The 17,935-nt window shown below is 43.8% G+C and overlaps 1 protein-coding gene and 1 pseudogene across 1 annotated transcript; one reads left to right on the top strand and one right to left on the bottom strand.

Annotated features, from left to right (window-relative positions):
- Positions 1 to 215: 215 nt before the first annotated feature.
- LOC129352715 (prohibitin-2-like) lies at positions 216 to 7,325 on the bottom strand. The gene is made up of 10 exons (XM_055021827.1): positions 7,260 to 7,325; positions 6,459 to 6,588; positions 5,526 to 5,610; positions 4,780 to 4,859; positions 3,087 to 3,271; positions 2,867 to 2,996; positions 2,684 to 2,787; positions 2,334 to 2,411; positions 1,214 to 1,290; positions 216 to 1,139 (listed from the first exon to the last, which is right to left on the bottom strand). Exons 1-10 carry the CDS (start codon positions 7,278 to 7,280, stop codon positions 1,118 to 1,120), a joined length of 912 nt encoding a protein of 303 aa, XP_054877802.1. The 5' UTR covers positions 7,281 to 7,325; the 3' UTR covers positions 216 to 1,117.
- Positions 7,326 to 9,942: 2,617 nt separating this feature from the next.
- Positions 9,943 to 17,935, top strand: part of LOC129352711 (CYFIP-related Rac1 interactor B-like) — a 14,782-nt pseudogene continuing 6,789 nt past the window's right edge.

Below are 17,935 nucleotides of genomic sequence, written 5' to 3'. Positions count from 1 at the left end.
ATCTTTTCACATGAAGACAAACTGAGCTGCTTAATATCACTAGAAGCTTTTTTCTGATTCAAATGAATATTTGATGACATTTTTCTGGTATCGTTTTCATTCTGATAGCTGAAAACTCTCGCAGCATGGCCCTGATGCTGTCAGAAGGGATGATCGAAATAAAAACACCGTTTCTAATTTACTTTTTTAGAAAAGACAGAAAAATAAAAATCTGATTTGGTATAAAAAATTGATTTTATTTTGAATCCAAACCAGGAACTCAGGTTTTTACCAGCTCCAGTTAAATTATTGATCTTCATAGGAACCGTCGCCATGATTAATGAAAGGACAGGAGCTGCTGCCCCACTGCATTCTGGGGTTTGTAGTTTCGTCCCTCAGCCAGAACGACACAGCGAGTCAAAGTGATGTCAGCAGCTAAATGTGACACACGACCAAATATGGAAATCCTGTGTGAGGCCTGAAATATGAGACATTTTATTTAGAAGCAATTAAATCAGCAGAACCACCGGCCCGGTCAGGTCCATGTGGTACCGACCAGAACACGGTCCAAACCCAACGAGGAGGAACCTGATTCTGATTTAACTGATGATTTCATTTCATTTCTATAATCTGGAGTTAAGAACAAATCTGGACCCGACCAGAACCAGAACCAAATGGACCTGGTCTGAATAGCATTTATCAGTATTTGAGCGAAACTGATCCAATACCAGAACAACAACCCAACCGGGTTGAGCTTAATGTCAGAACCGGTCCAGAACCCGGCGCTGCTTTCAGGCTGGTTCTGTAGAACATCCGGGTTGGGTTCAGAACCTCTTTCATGGGTCAGAGAAAACCAGGCCTCCAGCCTCAGGGCAGCCCATCTGTACCAGGCTTGGACCCGGGTCCTGGCAGAACCTCAGGAAGACGGATTATCAGTCCAGGTGGAGTTCATCCGGCTGCTGGAACCGGACCAGAACCTGCCTCCTGACCCGGTTCGGTTCTGTAAAGATGTCCGACTGACATCCCTCTGTCGCTGAAGGGAACTTGCATCATTCCGGGTCGGGTTTATCTGAGCGGAGGCAGCAGACTGGTTTGGGTTCTGATCGACGGCCGGATGGAGAGATGAAGAGGAGACGTCTTACTTCTTGGACAGCGACAGCCTGAAACAGAGACAGGAGAAGAGGTTCTGGTTCCGACCCGGTGAGACGGACCTGCTGGAGCGGACCGGACTCACGTGAAGCTGTCTCTGTCCTGCAGGTTGAGCACCAGGCTGTCTGCGTTCAGGTACACTCGGTTCTGGGACTGCGCCACCTGCAGGACGCACACAAATGGATCAGAACCAGGTTCTGCAGAACCCTGCAGGTGCCGGGTCAGGAGAAAGGTTCATTTTTAATGGGAAAAGATCTGAATAGTGTGGCGTGTGCCTCTTCATCTGTCCTCAGCCTCCTTTATAACCAGGTTCTGTTCAAGCTCTGGTTCTGGACTGAGGTTCTGTGCAGAACCACCAGCATCACCATGGAGACCAGAAACCAGAGATCACAATCTGCTGAAACTGTTATGGTTTGAAAATCTTGCAGTGGCAGCATCATGCTGTGGGAGCCTGAACATCCAGCCAAAATATTAGGAGATGGCCTAGTCAAAGTAAGGGACCAACTCCAGCTGAGAATCACCAGTAGTAAAACTTTAAACGAGAATATTCTCCATCCAGTCAATATAAGTGCAAGCCACACTTTTCAGATTTTACCCATTACAAAATATAAAGCCCTTTTGGTTTTTCTTCTTCTCTGGTTTGAGTCGACCTTCTGCTTCCTGTTTTTTATCCTCCATCTTTAAAAACTCCAACTGTTGCCGGGCAGATTAACTCCCTGCTGCAGGTTCTGCTCTGATGGTGACAACCAGGGGTCAAAGGTCAGAAAACACAGCAACAGAAGCTGAAACGAGGCTGATTCCTGGAGGTTTGTCGCCCCCTGGTGGCCGTCTGTCAGCAGCTGCTGGAGGGAGCAGAATGGACTTCCAGAACCTCCCGAACCTATAGAACCTATAGAACCTCCAGAACCTCTAGAACCTCCAGAACCTCCAGAACCTCTAGAACCTCCAGAACCTCTAGAACCTCCAGAACCTCTAGAACCTCCAGAACCTCTAGAACCTCCAGAACCTCCAGAACCTCTAGAACCTCCAGAACCTCTGTGTTTTACTGGGATTAATCAAAAACGTTCATGTTTTTATTGGGATTTAAAGCGAGTCCAGATCAGAGGAAACTCTGCAGGAACCAGAACCGGTTCTGGAGGTGATGCTGCTTACCATGGGTACCTGCAGCTGGTCTGGACCAACAGGAAGTTCTGCTGGGTTCTTACCGTCTTGGCGATGTTCTGGGCAGCCCGGATCTTCCGGAGCTTCAGGTAGCCGGGGTTCTTCGTCACGGCCAAGCCCAGCTGACACACACAGAAACACAGAAACAGAGTCAGGTGGGCGGGGCAGTAACGGTTTCTGCTCGCGCTCAGATGGAGACAGGAAGTGCAAACAGTAAAACTGATCGTAATTTAACTCTTCAATAACAGATGAGCTCTTCTTCTTCTGTGGTTGATGTGGAAACCGTTAATGAAACATCCAGAATAACTTCCTCAATTTGGTCTTTGGATTTTCTGAAAGAGAGTTCTGAACCGGTCCAGAACCGGCTCTGACCCGACCCGGTCGTCCGACTCACCATCTTGGCGGCCTGCGCCTCGCCCTCAGCCTGGATGATCTTCTGCTTCTGCTCCTGCTTGGCCTTCTCCACGTAGAACTGGGCCCGCTGCGCCTCCTGCTGGGCTGGAGGACAACAACCAGAACCTCAGATGGAACCGGGCCTCCTGAGCCTGCGGAAGTGGCCCGGTTCCGGTCCACTCACCGACTTGCTTGGCCTCCACGGCGGCCGTGTACTCGCGGCTGAAGCTCAGCTCGGTGATGGCCACGTCGTCCAGGATGATGCTGAAGTCTTTGGCTCGCTCAAACAGCTCCCTGCGGATCAGCAGCGACACCTGCAGGCAGGACGGGCCGGACGGAACCGGGCCGGATCAACACGACCGACTTCCTGCTGCAGAACCAGCAGTCCGGTCGGCTGCACCTACCTGGGCCCTCTGGGTGATGAGCTGCGAGGCGTTGAACTTGGCCACCACGCTCTTCAGAACCTCGTTAACGATGGAGGGAAGAACCCGCTCATCGTAGTCCTGACCCAAACGCTGGTACAGAACCGGCAGGTTGGAGGCCAGCGGCCGGGACAGAACCCGCAGCGTCACGTTCACCATCTGCAGGTCTGACAGAACCCGAACCAGAACCATTAACCAAGCAGAACCATTAACCAATCAGAACCAGAACCATTAACCAATCAGAACCAGAACCATTAACCAATCAGAATCAGAATCATTAACCAATCAGAACCATTAACCAATCAGAACCAGAATCATTAACCAATCAGAATGCTCAGCATCAGGTCTGACAGTTCAGGTGATTGGTTAACCTGGTCAGTTTTGGTTCTGGATGGTTAACGGGTCGGTTCCGGTACCAGACAGAACCCGGTCGTCCAGAGTAAGCTGTTTAAACATCTTTAAACTTTACAAACATTAAAAATCTTCTTGTTCATTTTTACTTTATGTTGACAAATAAACTATAAAAACAAAAGCTGATCTGTCTAGTTAAAGGAAAATAGGAAACTACATTAATCAGTGGTTGCCATGACGATCAAACCCTCAGATGAAGCTTCCAGTTAATGGAGGTGCTGCCCTCTGGCGGCCAGACAGCAAACTGCAGCCAGAGTTTCCCAAACCTTTTCAGGCTGAGGATGACTGAAGCCATTTAACCAACAGTCACAGATCACCTAACCTGAAAGAACACATCTGAACATAACAGAAAATATTAGTCTGTTCACTCATGTTTTGTCGTTTTCTTCCTAATAAGAGAGGCGCCTTGAACACGTCTATTTGGGCATTTTGAGTTATTACAGATTCTGAAAGTGTCAAAGCTTTCAAATGATGTCAAACACTTTACTACCAAGTGTTGTGTGTATTATAACAATTAGGGATATTTGTGATTTTGAAGCACAATTACAGAAAAATATACTTGAGTTGCTTTAAAAGAAACATAAAATCATTTTCTGCACCAAATATAAAAATAATTAAAGCATTTCTATCAATTGTATTTATCTGTTGTGTTTAATTAATGTAATTTAATCATTTTTAATTAAAGAAAAAACAACAAGAGCTGTTGATGTGCAAGCAGAGCATCATGAGCAAGAAAAGTCCTCAAAAAAGAACCGTTCTCAGTAACTGAGTCGAGTCCTAGCGCATAGAACCGTTCAAAGGAATCCAGTCGCCAGTGAACAACACATCGACACATCAGCAGCTTCAGCTTCTCTGATCGTATGATATTCCTGGACTTGTTTTTTACATCAGTATCTGCAGCTTTTCTATTGAGTGACCCGGTTCTGAGCCCGTTTTCTGTCCTTATTTTAACACAATCCTTTGCTGACCTAGCTGTAACATGTTACAGCTAGCTCTGCTTGTTACAGCTAGCTCTGGCTAGCTGTAACATGTTACAGCTAGCTCAGCGGTAGCACGCTAGCTGTAACATGTTACAGCTAGCTCAGCGGTAGCACGCTAGCTGTAGCAAGGTAACGGTCCGGGTCCGAACCGTTACCTTCATGCAGTACCTCGCCGACCACAGTTTGAGAAAGACTGGCTTAAACCAATGAACTGTTCAGAACCAGAACCCATCTGGACCAGAACACAGAACCAAACATGGGTCTGATTTCAAATGACCTCTGACCTTTGCTTCCTGTGAGAGAGGAGATCTTCCTGGGCCGGGCTCTGATGTCATAGATGATGGGGTACTGGAACCAGGGGACCCTGCGGATGACAGCCTGGTCAGAACCAGAGGAAAGTAATCTGATTACAGCAGGAAAACCTTCATCCTCACACAGAGGATGACGAGTCCCTAAATGTCCTCATAACTCAGATCATCCAAGTTCCTTCAGAGTCGTTACGGCTGGTGATGCTGCGGGCTGGAGGGAGCTCCAGTAGCAGTCAATCTCACAGTGACTCTGAAGAGGCCTCTGACTGAAGACTGTATGGCAGAATCATGCTAAGAGTTCAGCATCCAGGCTGGATGGTTCCATCAGCTGTTAGCAGCTTTGCTAATCCACCTCCTTTGCTTTTGCTTTAAATCTGTCTGGCTGTTTGGTTTGAAATCCAGGCTGAGAGATGCTGGAGTTTGGGATAAGATCCAGCAGCCATGTTCCACTGAATGACGTAATAAATGCAAAACCCTGACCGGATCCTGTTTTAGCCTTGAAGTTCATCCATTTTGTTTGCCAAAGATCTTCTATTGTTCACCATGATAGATGTTTACCTCCTCTCTGCTCCATGAGGCTTTTCAACTCCTCTGAGATTCAGGGTCAAAGTTCAGGTACGATTTGAGCACCTGAGATGCTAAGCAGTTGTGAAAACTATCATAGCAGCTGTTAAATGCAGCTAATAAAGCTGCTGGCTGAGCTGCTAGCTGAGCTAACGTACCTGAAGTGGAGACCTTCAGCCAGGATTGTGTTCATCTCCATCCCACCGATCCGGTTGAAGATGATGGCTCGATGTCCTCCTTCCACTGGACACAGAGAGAGCAACAGAGGACAGTCAGAAGGTTCTGGTCCGGGTCCGAACCGTTACCTGCAGGATGCTAACGGTTCTGATCCACAGCATGATGCTGACGTTTCCTCTCTGAGCTTCAGAGACACTGTTAGCTTTCTATTGGACACTAACTGGCAGCTTCCAGAAAATAAGAGTTAATAACTCGATGTCCAAAATGTGGCCCGAGGGCCATTTACAGCCCACTGGATGGCTTTATTTGGCCCCTCAGTCTGCAACTCAAGAATGGAGCAAATTCATAATTAATTCAAGATTTTTACAGAAAAATAAAATGCTAACATTTATGTATTTAGGATAATTATTTTTAAACTTTGCTGAAACCAAACAGCACCATCTGACCTTAAATAAAAAATTATTCATGAGGATAATGAACTCAAAAAGTCTTTGGATAATATTTATCTGTCACATCAAACAACAACTCTGCAACAGATTTCTTTTCTACAAAAATCAGACTCTTTTGTTGGAGTAAAGTATCTATTCAGTATAATATAAGAGATCTTTTCAATTTTAACCAAAAAATTTGGCCATCTCACAATTTTACAGTCTTGGCCCAAATGACTGAACGTTTGGACACCTGTGATTTATGATTATTGAGTTGGGGTTATTAGTGGGATCCCACAGAATCCCCAGGTTTTCCAGGTACAAATCTGATTGGATGGGATTATAAGAACACTGACTTGGACTGGGAACAGCTGGGTTTAAATCAAAGTTTTCTCCTCCAACTGGACTGAAACTAAACTGTTTCTGCTGCTGAAGTTGAGCTTCAGCCCAGCTGCGAAAGTGTTTGGGGTCAGAGGTCAGGGCGACCTGTGTATGTAGCTTCCTTCACTCCATAAGCCAGAGCTCCAGCTCCGATCAGGAGCTTCAGTCCGGTTCCTGCCCCCCGAGGGCCAGAGGACATCCTGCCAGCGATCTGCCGCAGCTGCTGCAGAAAACCCTGGAAAACACAGCAGATCAACTCTGATTACATCAACACACCCTGCAGTCACAGAGCATTAGGGTCACCAAACCTGACCTCCACACCAGGCCTTAAAGCTTGGGTCCCTGTTCTGATGGAGCTCAATGTAAATATCCGGTTGATTTGTGGCGTAAACGGCGATCCTGGTTTTAGAGCAATTAGACCAGAATAAATCTCATTCGAACACCTGCTTTATGAGCCGAATTAACGTTGAGTTTGTGGAGACTTTAATAACGTTTTAATAGGCTCAAAATACCAGCTGGAAATTAAAGAAAATTCAAACGTTTCCTTATTTTAGAGCTTTTCTCAACGTAAGCTGGACTCCTGAGCGGAACTCTGCAGCTTTCCTGACACAAACCCGCGTGGTTGTCTAAACCAAGTCAGAGTCACTAATATTGAACAGATTTATTAGAACTGCCACATAAGCTAAGCAAAACCAGATATTTATATTATAACTAATCACATTTAAATCCTCCTAAATCAGCTCTACCTGTCACCTCGCGTCAGCGGGACTCGCGCGCTGAATTTTAAATGGCACGAGCCGCCGAGCAAAGCGCGGGAAACCACGGAGCTGTTGTACCGAACTGGACCCGGACAGGAGAAAAGGTTCCGTAAAAATCACAGATATTAAAGGAAACAAACCCACTTACACCTGGCTCCTTGTTCGCCATGCTGTCCTGTTAGAGAACCGAATGGGAAGAGACAACAAGGTCACGGGTGATGACGTATTTCCGTGTCCGTCGAGGATCATGGGAAATGTAGGCTTGGTGACTGTAGTTTTTGAGTCATTTTTAATGATTCAGAAGATTACTTCTTTGATTAAATCATTTAAAAACAAGAAAGAAAGATGACCTCCGTTCCGACAGGTTTGATTTTTCAGGATTTTTCTCTGATTTTCTCCATTTGTCTGTTGCTGTTTTCTAAGTACAAATAAAACATCTTGTGCATTTTTCTTAAATTACTTTATTGAGTGGCATATTATTTTAATATGAGATATTATTTTTCAATAAATGTACAGTATTTCTCCTGTGCTGTAAACTCTGTTCTGTTCAAGCTGTCAGACTTTCTTGAAATAATTTAAAGTTGATCTTTACTTCCTTTAATCCGACATAAAGACACAATCTGCTGTGAGAAAATCTGAACAAAATGATCAAATTTGATCAACCACAATATTATAATGGAGCATCCTTTATTTGCCACATTTACCCCATCGGTGGGTACGTATGATGTTGCTCCCGTGCAGTAGGGGGCAGCAGAGCTCTGGAGCTCCAGACTGATGAAATATTTCAGTTTCTTTACTCTGTTTTGAATCAAGTCTGAGTCACTAATGGTCACTGAGAAAAACTCTCCACTAATTTTATTCTGGTAAGAATCAACCCGGATAATTGATTAAAAAATAATTATATGGTTACAAAATAAAGGTTGAATTTGATCAAAGTTGACTAAGATTAATGCAGATTTTTGGGAAAATAAATGAAAATAAACAATAAAAATTGTTGCAGATTTTTGTTAAAATGGGATCCAGATCTTAATGGGTGAATAAAGGCAATAAAGAAATTATTATTATTACAAAGCAACCCATATTGACATCAGGAGACATCCATCCATCCACCATCCATCCATCCATCCATCCATCCATCCATCCATCCATCTATCCATCCATCCATCCATCCATCCATCCATCCATCATCCATCCATCATCCATCCATCCATCATCCATCCATCCATCCATCATCCATCCATCCATCATCCATCCATCCATCCATCCATCCATCCATCCATCCATCATCATCCATCCATCCATCCATCATCCATCCATCCATCATCCATCCATCATCCATCCATCATCCATCATCATCCATCCATCCATCATCCATCCATCATCCATCCATCCATCATCCATCCATCCATCCATCATCCATCCATCATCCATCCATCATCCATCATCCATCATCCATCATCCATCATCATCCATCCATCATCCATCATCCATCATCCATCCACCATCCATCCATCCATCATCCATCCATCCATCATCATCCATCCATCATCATCCATCCATCATCCATCCATCCATCCATCCATCATCCATCCATCCATCCATCCATCATCCATCCATCATCCATCCATCATCCATCCATCCATCATCCATCCATCCATCCATCCATCCATCCATCCATCCATCCATCCATCCATCCATCCATCCATCCATCCACCATCGCAGACATTGTAAATATAAACTAAGTAAATAAATAAATAAAAGGCTGCGTAAATTTAAATAAAAATAACACAACATAAGAATGATAGAAAAGGCTTGCTGAACTAACAAATAAAGAGACATTTAAACATTTTGTGTGAAGTTCTCTGTTTATCTTTCAGATCATAATAAAGAGCAGCTGATGAAACAGGAAGTGAATTATCTGAAGATTAAACAGTTTAATTCAAACATTACTCAGACATTCAGAAAATGTCTCTGAATCTGTTTGTGTTTGAATGAAATGAATTATTACAGATTTATGATGAGCTTGTTTGCCTTGCAGTGTCTTGAGATGAAATCAGCTAATCCTGCAATAGTGAAACCGTGAAATGAACTCAGATTTCCTGACAAACAGGCAAAAATGAGCAGCAGAGATTCTGCATCATGTGATGTCCATCCAACGCCAAGTAATGCAGAGGCAATATTACCAAAACCAAAATAGGAATCATAATCAGACTTCTCATACTTGGGCATTTTTGTGTTGTTTGAATTATTTAATAATTATTTTGAATTATTTAAACATGAATAAGTTGAATCCTGGAAGAATTCAGATGAAGTTGAAGCGTCAACAAAATACTTTAGTAAAATATAATAATGATAAAAACTAATTGTGTGCATTGCTTTCTAAATAAAATGTGAAACAATGATTAGTGGAAAGTGAATCAAGTACATCTGTGATAGTTTTATTGAGAAACTATAATACTGTAAAAATAAAGAGGGAAACTGAAACTGAAATATTGATTTAATCTCCTTGGTATGGATCTGATATTGAAACTGACTTGGTGTCAGAATTACCAATATTTTTAATTGAGCCGCCCATTTCTACTGATCAGATAAAACAACACAAATAGAAAACATTTGTATTTTTGGGAGGAAAAAGGCTAAATAACTCATGCTGAAGTAAAAATCCCTGTAATTTGAGTCATTTATTGATGTTATTTGTCAGAATTGATCCAATCAATGACTCAATTCATGAGCCGAATAAAAGAACAGTTTGTGGAAATGTTGTGGTGTAAATGGGAAGCAGGAAATCGTTCAGTAACAGGTGGAAACTGATGAAAATGTTTTATTTTAGACGGATTTTAAACGGAGTCTGGTTTCACAGAGGAACTGTGATCCTGCGCACAGAGCGGACCTGCCGCATGGACGATCACCTGGAACCGGATCATCACCTGGATGATCACCTGCGCGGGGCTCGGGCCGGCGGCCGGTTCCGATGGTCCATTCGGGTCTGTGCGCGCGGCGGAGCCCAGCTTGTCTCCTGCTGCTCTCTGATTGGCTCACGCTTCAGTTCCTCCTGAGGAAATCACTCCTTTTATAGTTAACGGCGCTGAGTGCCGCCGGTTTCCGGGTTGACTCTCACCAGCATGTAGAGGAGGCGGGCCGCCGGGAGACACCTGGAACACCGCGGGCACATCGGCCATCGATCCGCTCCGCACTCATCGATCAGCGATCAGTGAAGGTGAGCGCAGCGCCGGGAGGGGAGGGGAGGAGGCGGCGGGGTCCGGGCTGAGGGGGGGGGGAGTAGATCTCAGGGTGGATCCTGACTGATCAGACATGTCAGATCCTGCAGACCGCTGCTGCTGGAGGAGCAGAACCTGCAGCAGAACTGTGAGGTTCCGATGCAGGTTCGGACCCACATGAAGGTTCCGATCTGAGATCAGATCCTGAGAATAAAATCCTCCAGATCCTGGCGCCTCTCTGCATGTTCGAGTCCGTTTACCCGCAACCAGCAGCGGGACTCATTTCCGTTTTCTCTCCGCCTCAGACTGTCAGAGCCGCCAGCGGGAGGCCCGACAAACCTGGGGCTGAGCGCAGCTCCGTCCAGGGGCTATGCGAGGCAACAGGCGGCCGGGGGCCCCGGCCCTCAAGGCACTAATGTTTTAACTAGACATGGGACTTGATTAAACTTTTTAATCAAATAAGTCTGAAATTAATTTATCACATTTTAATAGAAAGCTATACATTGACAACATAAACATCCAATTCAAAAAACAGGAAGCCCTGATCATTCATAGACTGTGGACCCTGACATTAGCATTACATCTTTAGCATTGAGATGCTAGTTTTAGCTTAAATAGCTTCACTGACAGGCTAACTCCTTAAAAATTATTGATTGTACTACATTTTTGAACTTATTAAAATCTATTAATCAAAATTAATGCTTTAAATTATCAGCCTTTGTCTTCATAAAATGTTTGCAATATATTAAATCCTGAAAAAATCTTAAAATAAAAAAACAAAAAACTGTTTTTTTTTAGACTGACTTAAATTAAAACATAAATTGGGCCGATATGAAGAACTGATGTTCATTTCCATCTTGTGTTTAAGGGTCATGTGACCTCTGCCCGGTCATGTGACCCCTGCCCGGTCATGTGACCTCTGCCCGGTCATGTGACCTCTGCCCGGTCATGTGACACCTGCCCGGTCATGTGACAGGGATGCAGATTGTGGGGAATTTAACTGAAGCAGAAGAGCAGAGTCAGCAGAATATGCATATATACCATAACAGAGATATTAATGCCACTCATCAGGGCGTCTCTAACATATTTTCTGATATTCTCTGTAACATAAATCAGTTGGTTTGTTAACCACATCATAATTACTATCAGATAATAATCTGGTCTCTGCTGTAATCTGGATTATTTGCTCTGCTGGATGTTCTCAGTGGAAGTGAACTGTTCAAACTTTGTACTTCCTGCCGGGTTCTCCGGTTGTTCCACACACTCCTATACTGCTGCTAAATCAGCGGGTCCATTGGACCGGTTCCAGGTTCTACAGGCCCGGTTCTACAGGTTCGGGTCCATATTAATCAGTTCTGCATCATCCAGTCGTGTGTTCATTCTTTAATCCGTGAAGTCAAACGAAGCTTAAAAGTGAAACTGAAGTTGGTTTTGGGATTCGAACGATCGTTCAGTTTCTGCTGCTTTTCATTTGTTCGTCTCTTTCCGTCTGTCTGTCTGTCTCTCATTCAGGAAACCATAAATAGATCCATATCAGGCGATAACCTGATTATAAATTAACAGTTTGACCTTTGCCCTCACGTACCAGTTTCAGCTCCAAAATAGAGCAGATTAGAGATCATCTGATTCTTCAGCTCAGAATCCTTCACAATAAAATACACCTTTCAGAATAAAGGCACTTAATAAACATAATCAACTTTAACCAGATGTTTTTATCAACCTGCAGCTGAACTTTCTTCACATCTGACCTTTGACCCTACAGGCTGCAGAATGAAAGTACCTTTAGTTCAGATTAGAGGTAACATTAGAGAACATGAAGCTCCGCCTCCAAGCATGATGTCACCACACACCTGGTCAGGGCTGACCCGACCTCTGGAACCGTCGCTGGTCCGGGCAGCGGTTCTGGTTCTGGTTCTGGTTCAGAATTTATATGAAGGTTAGGATTTTATTCATTTCCAGAATAAGTTTCTGAATTTATCTTTATGTTTATTAAAACTTTACGAACAAAACGAGCGGATGGCCTTAGAGTTAAATAATTAGAGGATTTTTCATGTTATTCATAAATTCTGACTCAAGATAAATATGTTTTGTGTTTAATTATAAAAAAGTATTTTACTTTAAAGAGTAAACAGTAAATATTCAATCCCTGCTAATCTCTGCATATCTCTACTTTTGAACAGTTTAATAGAAATAATTAATGCATATTTTGGAAACAATAAAGAACATTTCTGTTCTAGTCCAAACTGAGAGGTTTAACTCCAGATTAATTGAGAACTTTAACATTTCCTTCAAACTGTTTTTTTCCTCTGAATCAGGTTTTTCTGTGGTAATAATGAAGCGATTCTGTCAGATGATCAGATATTTGGCTTAAAATGCGTCAGTTTGAACGTTCAGAGCCATAAGAACCCAGGTTTCCTGCGTTTGGGTCCAGAACCTGGTCAGAACTGGTTCTGATCGCTTCGTTTCAACAGAGAGGAAGCTGGAGGCTCAGCTCATCAATATATTTAGAAACGGCAGAGTTAAAAAAAACCAGATGCTTGCTTGAAGCAGCGATGCGTTGTCATTGTTAGACTGCTGCAGAGACAGCTGGTCGTTTTCAGCAGCGGTTCGTCTCGGGTTCTGCTGTCCGGGTCAAAGTTCTGTTCAGCTGGAACCATCTGAAACATCACCCTGGGTGACCTTTGACCTGCTCTGATCTGCTCTGATTCAATTCCCTGCCACAGCAGGACCTGGACTACAATGCAGGGCATTCTGGGTAAATAGGCTACAACCAAAGCTAACATGCTAGCCTAGCGTTAGCAGCAGAAATGGCTCCTGGTCTTCAACCAAAGACTAAAGAGAAATCCTCCATCTTGTTTCATCTGGTGAAGCAGGAAGTTGGAAAACACTCTAAGACTTTAGCAAAAGCAAGACAGGAAGTGAGTTGCTGCAGCAGTGTTGCTGCTGCAGCAACTCACTGCAGCTGCAGCTGCCCAGGAAAACCCTGTCAGACCAGCGAAGGCCCTGCAGGACGATGCAACGAACTGATGAATCCTGAAATAAAGAACGATAATCTGACGGGTCAAAGCGGCGGCGGGTTGGAGTGGCGGCGGGTCGGAGCGATGTTGGATCGGAGCGATGTTGGATCGGAGCGATGTTGGGTCGGAGCGATGTTGGGTCGGAGCGATGTTGGGTCGGAGCGATGTTGGGTCGGAGCGATGTTGGGTCGGAGCGATGTTGGGTCGGATGTCTCCCTGTCTGAACCACAGTCACTTTGTTTAAACTGTTGGGCTTCACTGACGTTTGTCCATTCAGGAAAAAAGTGTCCAGAATGTTTTACTGATCCGGTTTATGACAACATAAACCGGATCGACCCAACGATCTCGACCCAACATCGCTCAGAAAGACGAACCGTCGGTTCGAGGCCTGCTTTACGCCCAGCAAAGGCTCCAACACTGGTTACCAGTCAGACGACTGGTCCTGGTTTTCAGCAGCAGGACTTGAGTTTGATCATCAGACTGGAGGAAACAACCAGAACCTTCTGGAACCGGGCTGGTCCATGAAATGGAGGAAACGATCAGATGACCTTGTGATCATTGCAGCCGTCGAGTCTCGAAGTGAAACTTCCACATTAGGACTTGACCAATTCAGCCTTTGGCGTCAGATTCCTGAGCTCAGAGCGAGAGTCCATCACGGCTCAGTTTGGGGAAGTAAAAGTCCATTTAAAGAGCTGGTCGGGTTAAATATGATCACTGAAACTTTTTAAGTCAAAACGCTTCCAACTGGAGGAAAACCAAAGTTTTATTTATTGAAGGAAGTAAATGAAATGTTTCTGCTGGAGGAAAATCGTTTTTATGTTTTGGAGAATAAAATAATGTCTGATGCTTGAAGGCGTAACAAAGTCTTCCTCTGTCTTTATCAGAACCGATGGACTCTACGAACCGGGACGAATCGTTTCTGCCTTTCTTACCTGAACTCAGCTCAGCCTGTTTTACTTCCTCTGTTTTAAATTTAGGCCAAACTTTCAGAGACTTTGTTGCTTCCTCTTTTCTCTGTTTTTAACACGAAGGCGTCGCTTCCACTTCAGCTTGAAGCCACAAACTGCCAAACTGTCAGCCGGCGAACGCTTCAGAGCAAAAGAGCAAATCCACCGACAGCATGAAATACTCTCCAGATAAAGGTGAAGCTGCGAGCGTCACTTCTCCTTTAACGCAGCTTCAGGGTTTCCTCACTCAAATGGTTTGTCAGAAACAAACGTAACCAACACAAAGGCCATAAATATGAATTTTACTGTATAGTCTTTACTGTTTTTAAGAGGATCTGAAAGTAGTTTTATTGGTAAATTCATTTTAAAGTGAGATTTCTACATTTTTCAAACGATAAATGAGAACAGATTTTATATTTCAACTGTTCTGATGATTAAAGACGTTTTCAACCTCAGTCACACCATCGACCCCGAATGTTTCAAATCCTCTCTACATCATCATCATCATCATCATCATCATCATCATCATCATCATCATCATCATCATCATCATCATCATTATGATAATTTCAGGCCAGACTCTGGTTTCCATGCTGTTATTTAGGGAATGACGTTGGATTTCACTGGATTTGTCCTGTTTTACATTCTGACTCTCTCCTGCTGTGTTGCGTCGCCTGTGCTGAGAATTAGGAAGTGAGACCTCAGCTGAATGTTTTTCATTTGCATCTTTGTTTCTTGTTTAGATCTGACCAGAAATACTGACCCAGATGAAAAGTTGTGGTTAAATTTAAAGGCAATCTGCGTTTAATGTTGTCATTTATGTTTGACAACATTAGCCTAGCGTGTGGGGAATATAATAATGTAATGTGTTAGCATGCTAACATGATTATTGCTAGGCTAACATCATCAACGATTGAATGTTTGCAGGATAATTTTACAGTAACACCGTCACTATTGTCTGCATTTAAAATGCTAATGTTGCTATTGACAGGAGGCTAACATTTCAATATAGATTTGAATGTTAGCTAGCAGAAATTGTGCTAGCTGGCTAACAGTATTATTAATGATTGAATATTAGCATTAGCATTATGGTTGTAGTTCTGTCATGTGAATGTGAGGATTATTGTGTCAGTAATGAATATTTTTATCTGTCAGATCATTTTTTGAGTTTCTGTTGCTTGGATGATGCAGAATCTGGTTTTTAAATGAAGTCTTGACGCCAAGCATCATTGTGTCACCACGGTAACCAGTGAGGCGCATCACTTCAGTTTTTTCTCAATAATGAGCCTCAGATCAGCAGAACCTCTGTGCTGTGCTAACGTTAGCGACATGGTTAACAGCTTTTCTTCTGTCTGTCTGTTTGCTTGTTGTGCCGGCAGCATGGGGAACCTGATCAAGGTGCTGACCCGAGACATCGACAACAACGCTGGAAACTTCTTCCTGGACTTTGAAAGTAGGAATCAGAGATTCTGCTGGATTGAATCTGTTAGCAGCAGCAGCAGCAGATGTTGTGGTAGTGACTCCAGGCTGTTCTTCCAGACGCGCAGCCGTCGCAGTCAGAGACGGAGGTGTGGGAGAAGGTGAACCAGGTGCTGACGGAGGCCAAGGTCATCCTGGAGGACCTGCAGACGTACAAAGGAGCAGGAGAGGAAATACGACAGGCGAGCAGCTTGATGAAAATATAACAAAACAAAGATTAAACATCCAAAGAGCTGGATTTATTCAAATATTTAGCTTACTAAATGAGTGTTTAGTTTGAAACTGTGACGTTTATAATTGAATGAAAAAGATGGAGAAAGAAAGACTTTGAAAAACTAATCCACATTTTTTCTCTACTGAAATTCAAATTATTGCTGTTAATTTGTGAATCTTTACAACATGAGGTAATAAAAACATTGTTGTTCTTTTAGACTTTAACTCAGCTCTGTAGAAAACGTCCTGTGAGTTTGTTGAGATCAGAGTTTGATACTGAATAAATGTGTTCAGTGCCTTTACAAGGTTCTGAACATGGGGGTTTTATTTTGAAAGTGCGCTGAGCTCATTTCCTGGTGTTAAAGTGTGGTTGATGTTTTCAGGCCATCCAGAACCCAAACGTTGAGGGCGTTCAGGAGAAGGCCTGGGCCGCTGTGGTTCCTCTGGTCGCCAAGCTCAAAACTTTCTACGAGTTTTCACAGAAACTGGGTAACCGACTCCTGACGGCTTTCTGTCAATGGCAGAGTTTCAAACTACCAACCTGACCCACTTTTCTACATGTTCTCCTTCCAAGCAGCCAGATTCGTTCTCTAAGTGTTTCAAGTCTTGATCATTGTTTTATCTCAGTTCAGTCCTGAAGGGAAAACGTGAAGAAACGTGGTTTAAAACTTTTGCACAGTGCCGTGTTGAGTTTCGGTGTTTTTCCGTCAGAATCCAGTCTGCATTGCCTCCTGGACGTCCTGACCACCGCCGACTCGACTCCGACCCAGCATCTGGAGCAGAAACAGGCGCTGGCCCGTCAGTTCGCCCACATCCTGCATTCACGCTGCGGTTCGACGAGCTGAAGGTCTGCTGCTCTTCCTCCTCCTCCTCTTCCTCAGGGTCCCTCCTCTTCCTCAGGGTCCCTCCTCTTCATCGCTCTGTCCCGTTTCAGATGACCAACCCGGCCATCCAGAACGACTTCAGCTACTACCGGCGGACCATCAGCCGCATGCGGATCAACAACGTGTCGGTGAGAAACTCGTACAAAGATTCAACTCCAAACTAAATGTTTAGTTCACATGCAGATTGCCTTACTGACAAGTGAGTGCTCTATCAAAATAAAAGCTGGATCCTGTGAATCTTTGTATAAACTTCTGCTGGAGACGCTGAATCTCCTCACAGCAGCGCGTCACTGTGACGGTGAACTGCTGTATTGTCTTTAAAACTTCATGAAGGGACAGAAGAAACAATGAATGTTAGCAACCTAAATATGTAGTTAGTTGAATATTGAAATATTTAGCTTGTAAATATTTAGTTAGAAAGTTTAATATTCAGCTGCCAAGCTAAATATTTTTCATCCAAGTTTAAATATGTAATTTGAAACTGTGGCAGTTAAAATGAATGAAAACATGGTGGAAATATTATTGCTGGCTGTTATTTTTCACTGTGTAACTTTACAAATGGCAGAATTAGATCAGAAAGATTCTTTGCTGTTAGTTAAACGTGGTGAGCCACAGGGACGCGTCCTCAGTCCTCTTCTGCTTTAAAGTTAGAAAACCTGAAATGTAAGGATATCAGGAGATCTTAGAGCTTGTCTCTCGTTTATGTTCTCAGATCTCAATTTGTGACAAAATCAGATCAAATTCATTTAAGATATAAAGTTCCCTGCTCTTGTCTGCTGGATGAAGCCTTGTCCCCGGTGAACATGTCCTTCCTCTCGCTGTGAGTTTCTGGGTTCTGCTGGTTTTCAGTCGGACTCGGGGAGTGAGGTCAACAACGAGCTGGCCAATCGGATGTCTCTGTTCTACGCCAGCGCCACGCCCATGCTGAAGACGCTGAGCGACGCCACGTCAAAGTTCGTCTCAGATGTGAGTTTATCTGTCATGTAATGGGGTTCTGCCCTCCAGAACGGGTTCTGGTTCTGGTTGGTCCAATCAGACCGTCTCACTAACAGAGACTCATCAGAAA

The sequence above is a fragment of the Poeciliopsis prolifica genome, unplaced genomic scaffold (genome assembly GCF_027474105.1).
Source record: "Poeciliopsis prolifica strain line A6 unplaced genomic scaffold, Auburn_PproV2 SCAFFOLD079, whole genome shotgun sequence".
Lineage (NCBI taxonomy): Eukaryota > Metazoa > Chordata > Actinopteri > Cyprinodontiformes > Poeciliidae > Poeciliopsis > Poeciliopsis prolifica.
This window is presented reverse-complemented; position numbering and strand designations above follow the sequence as displayed.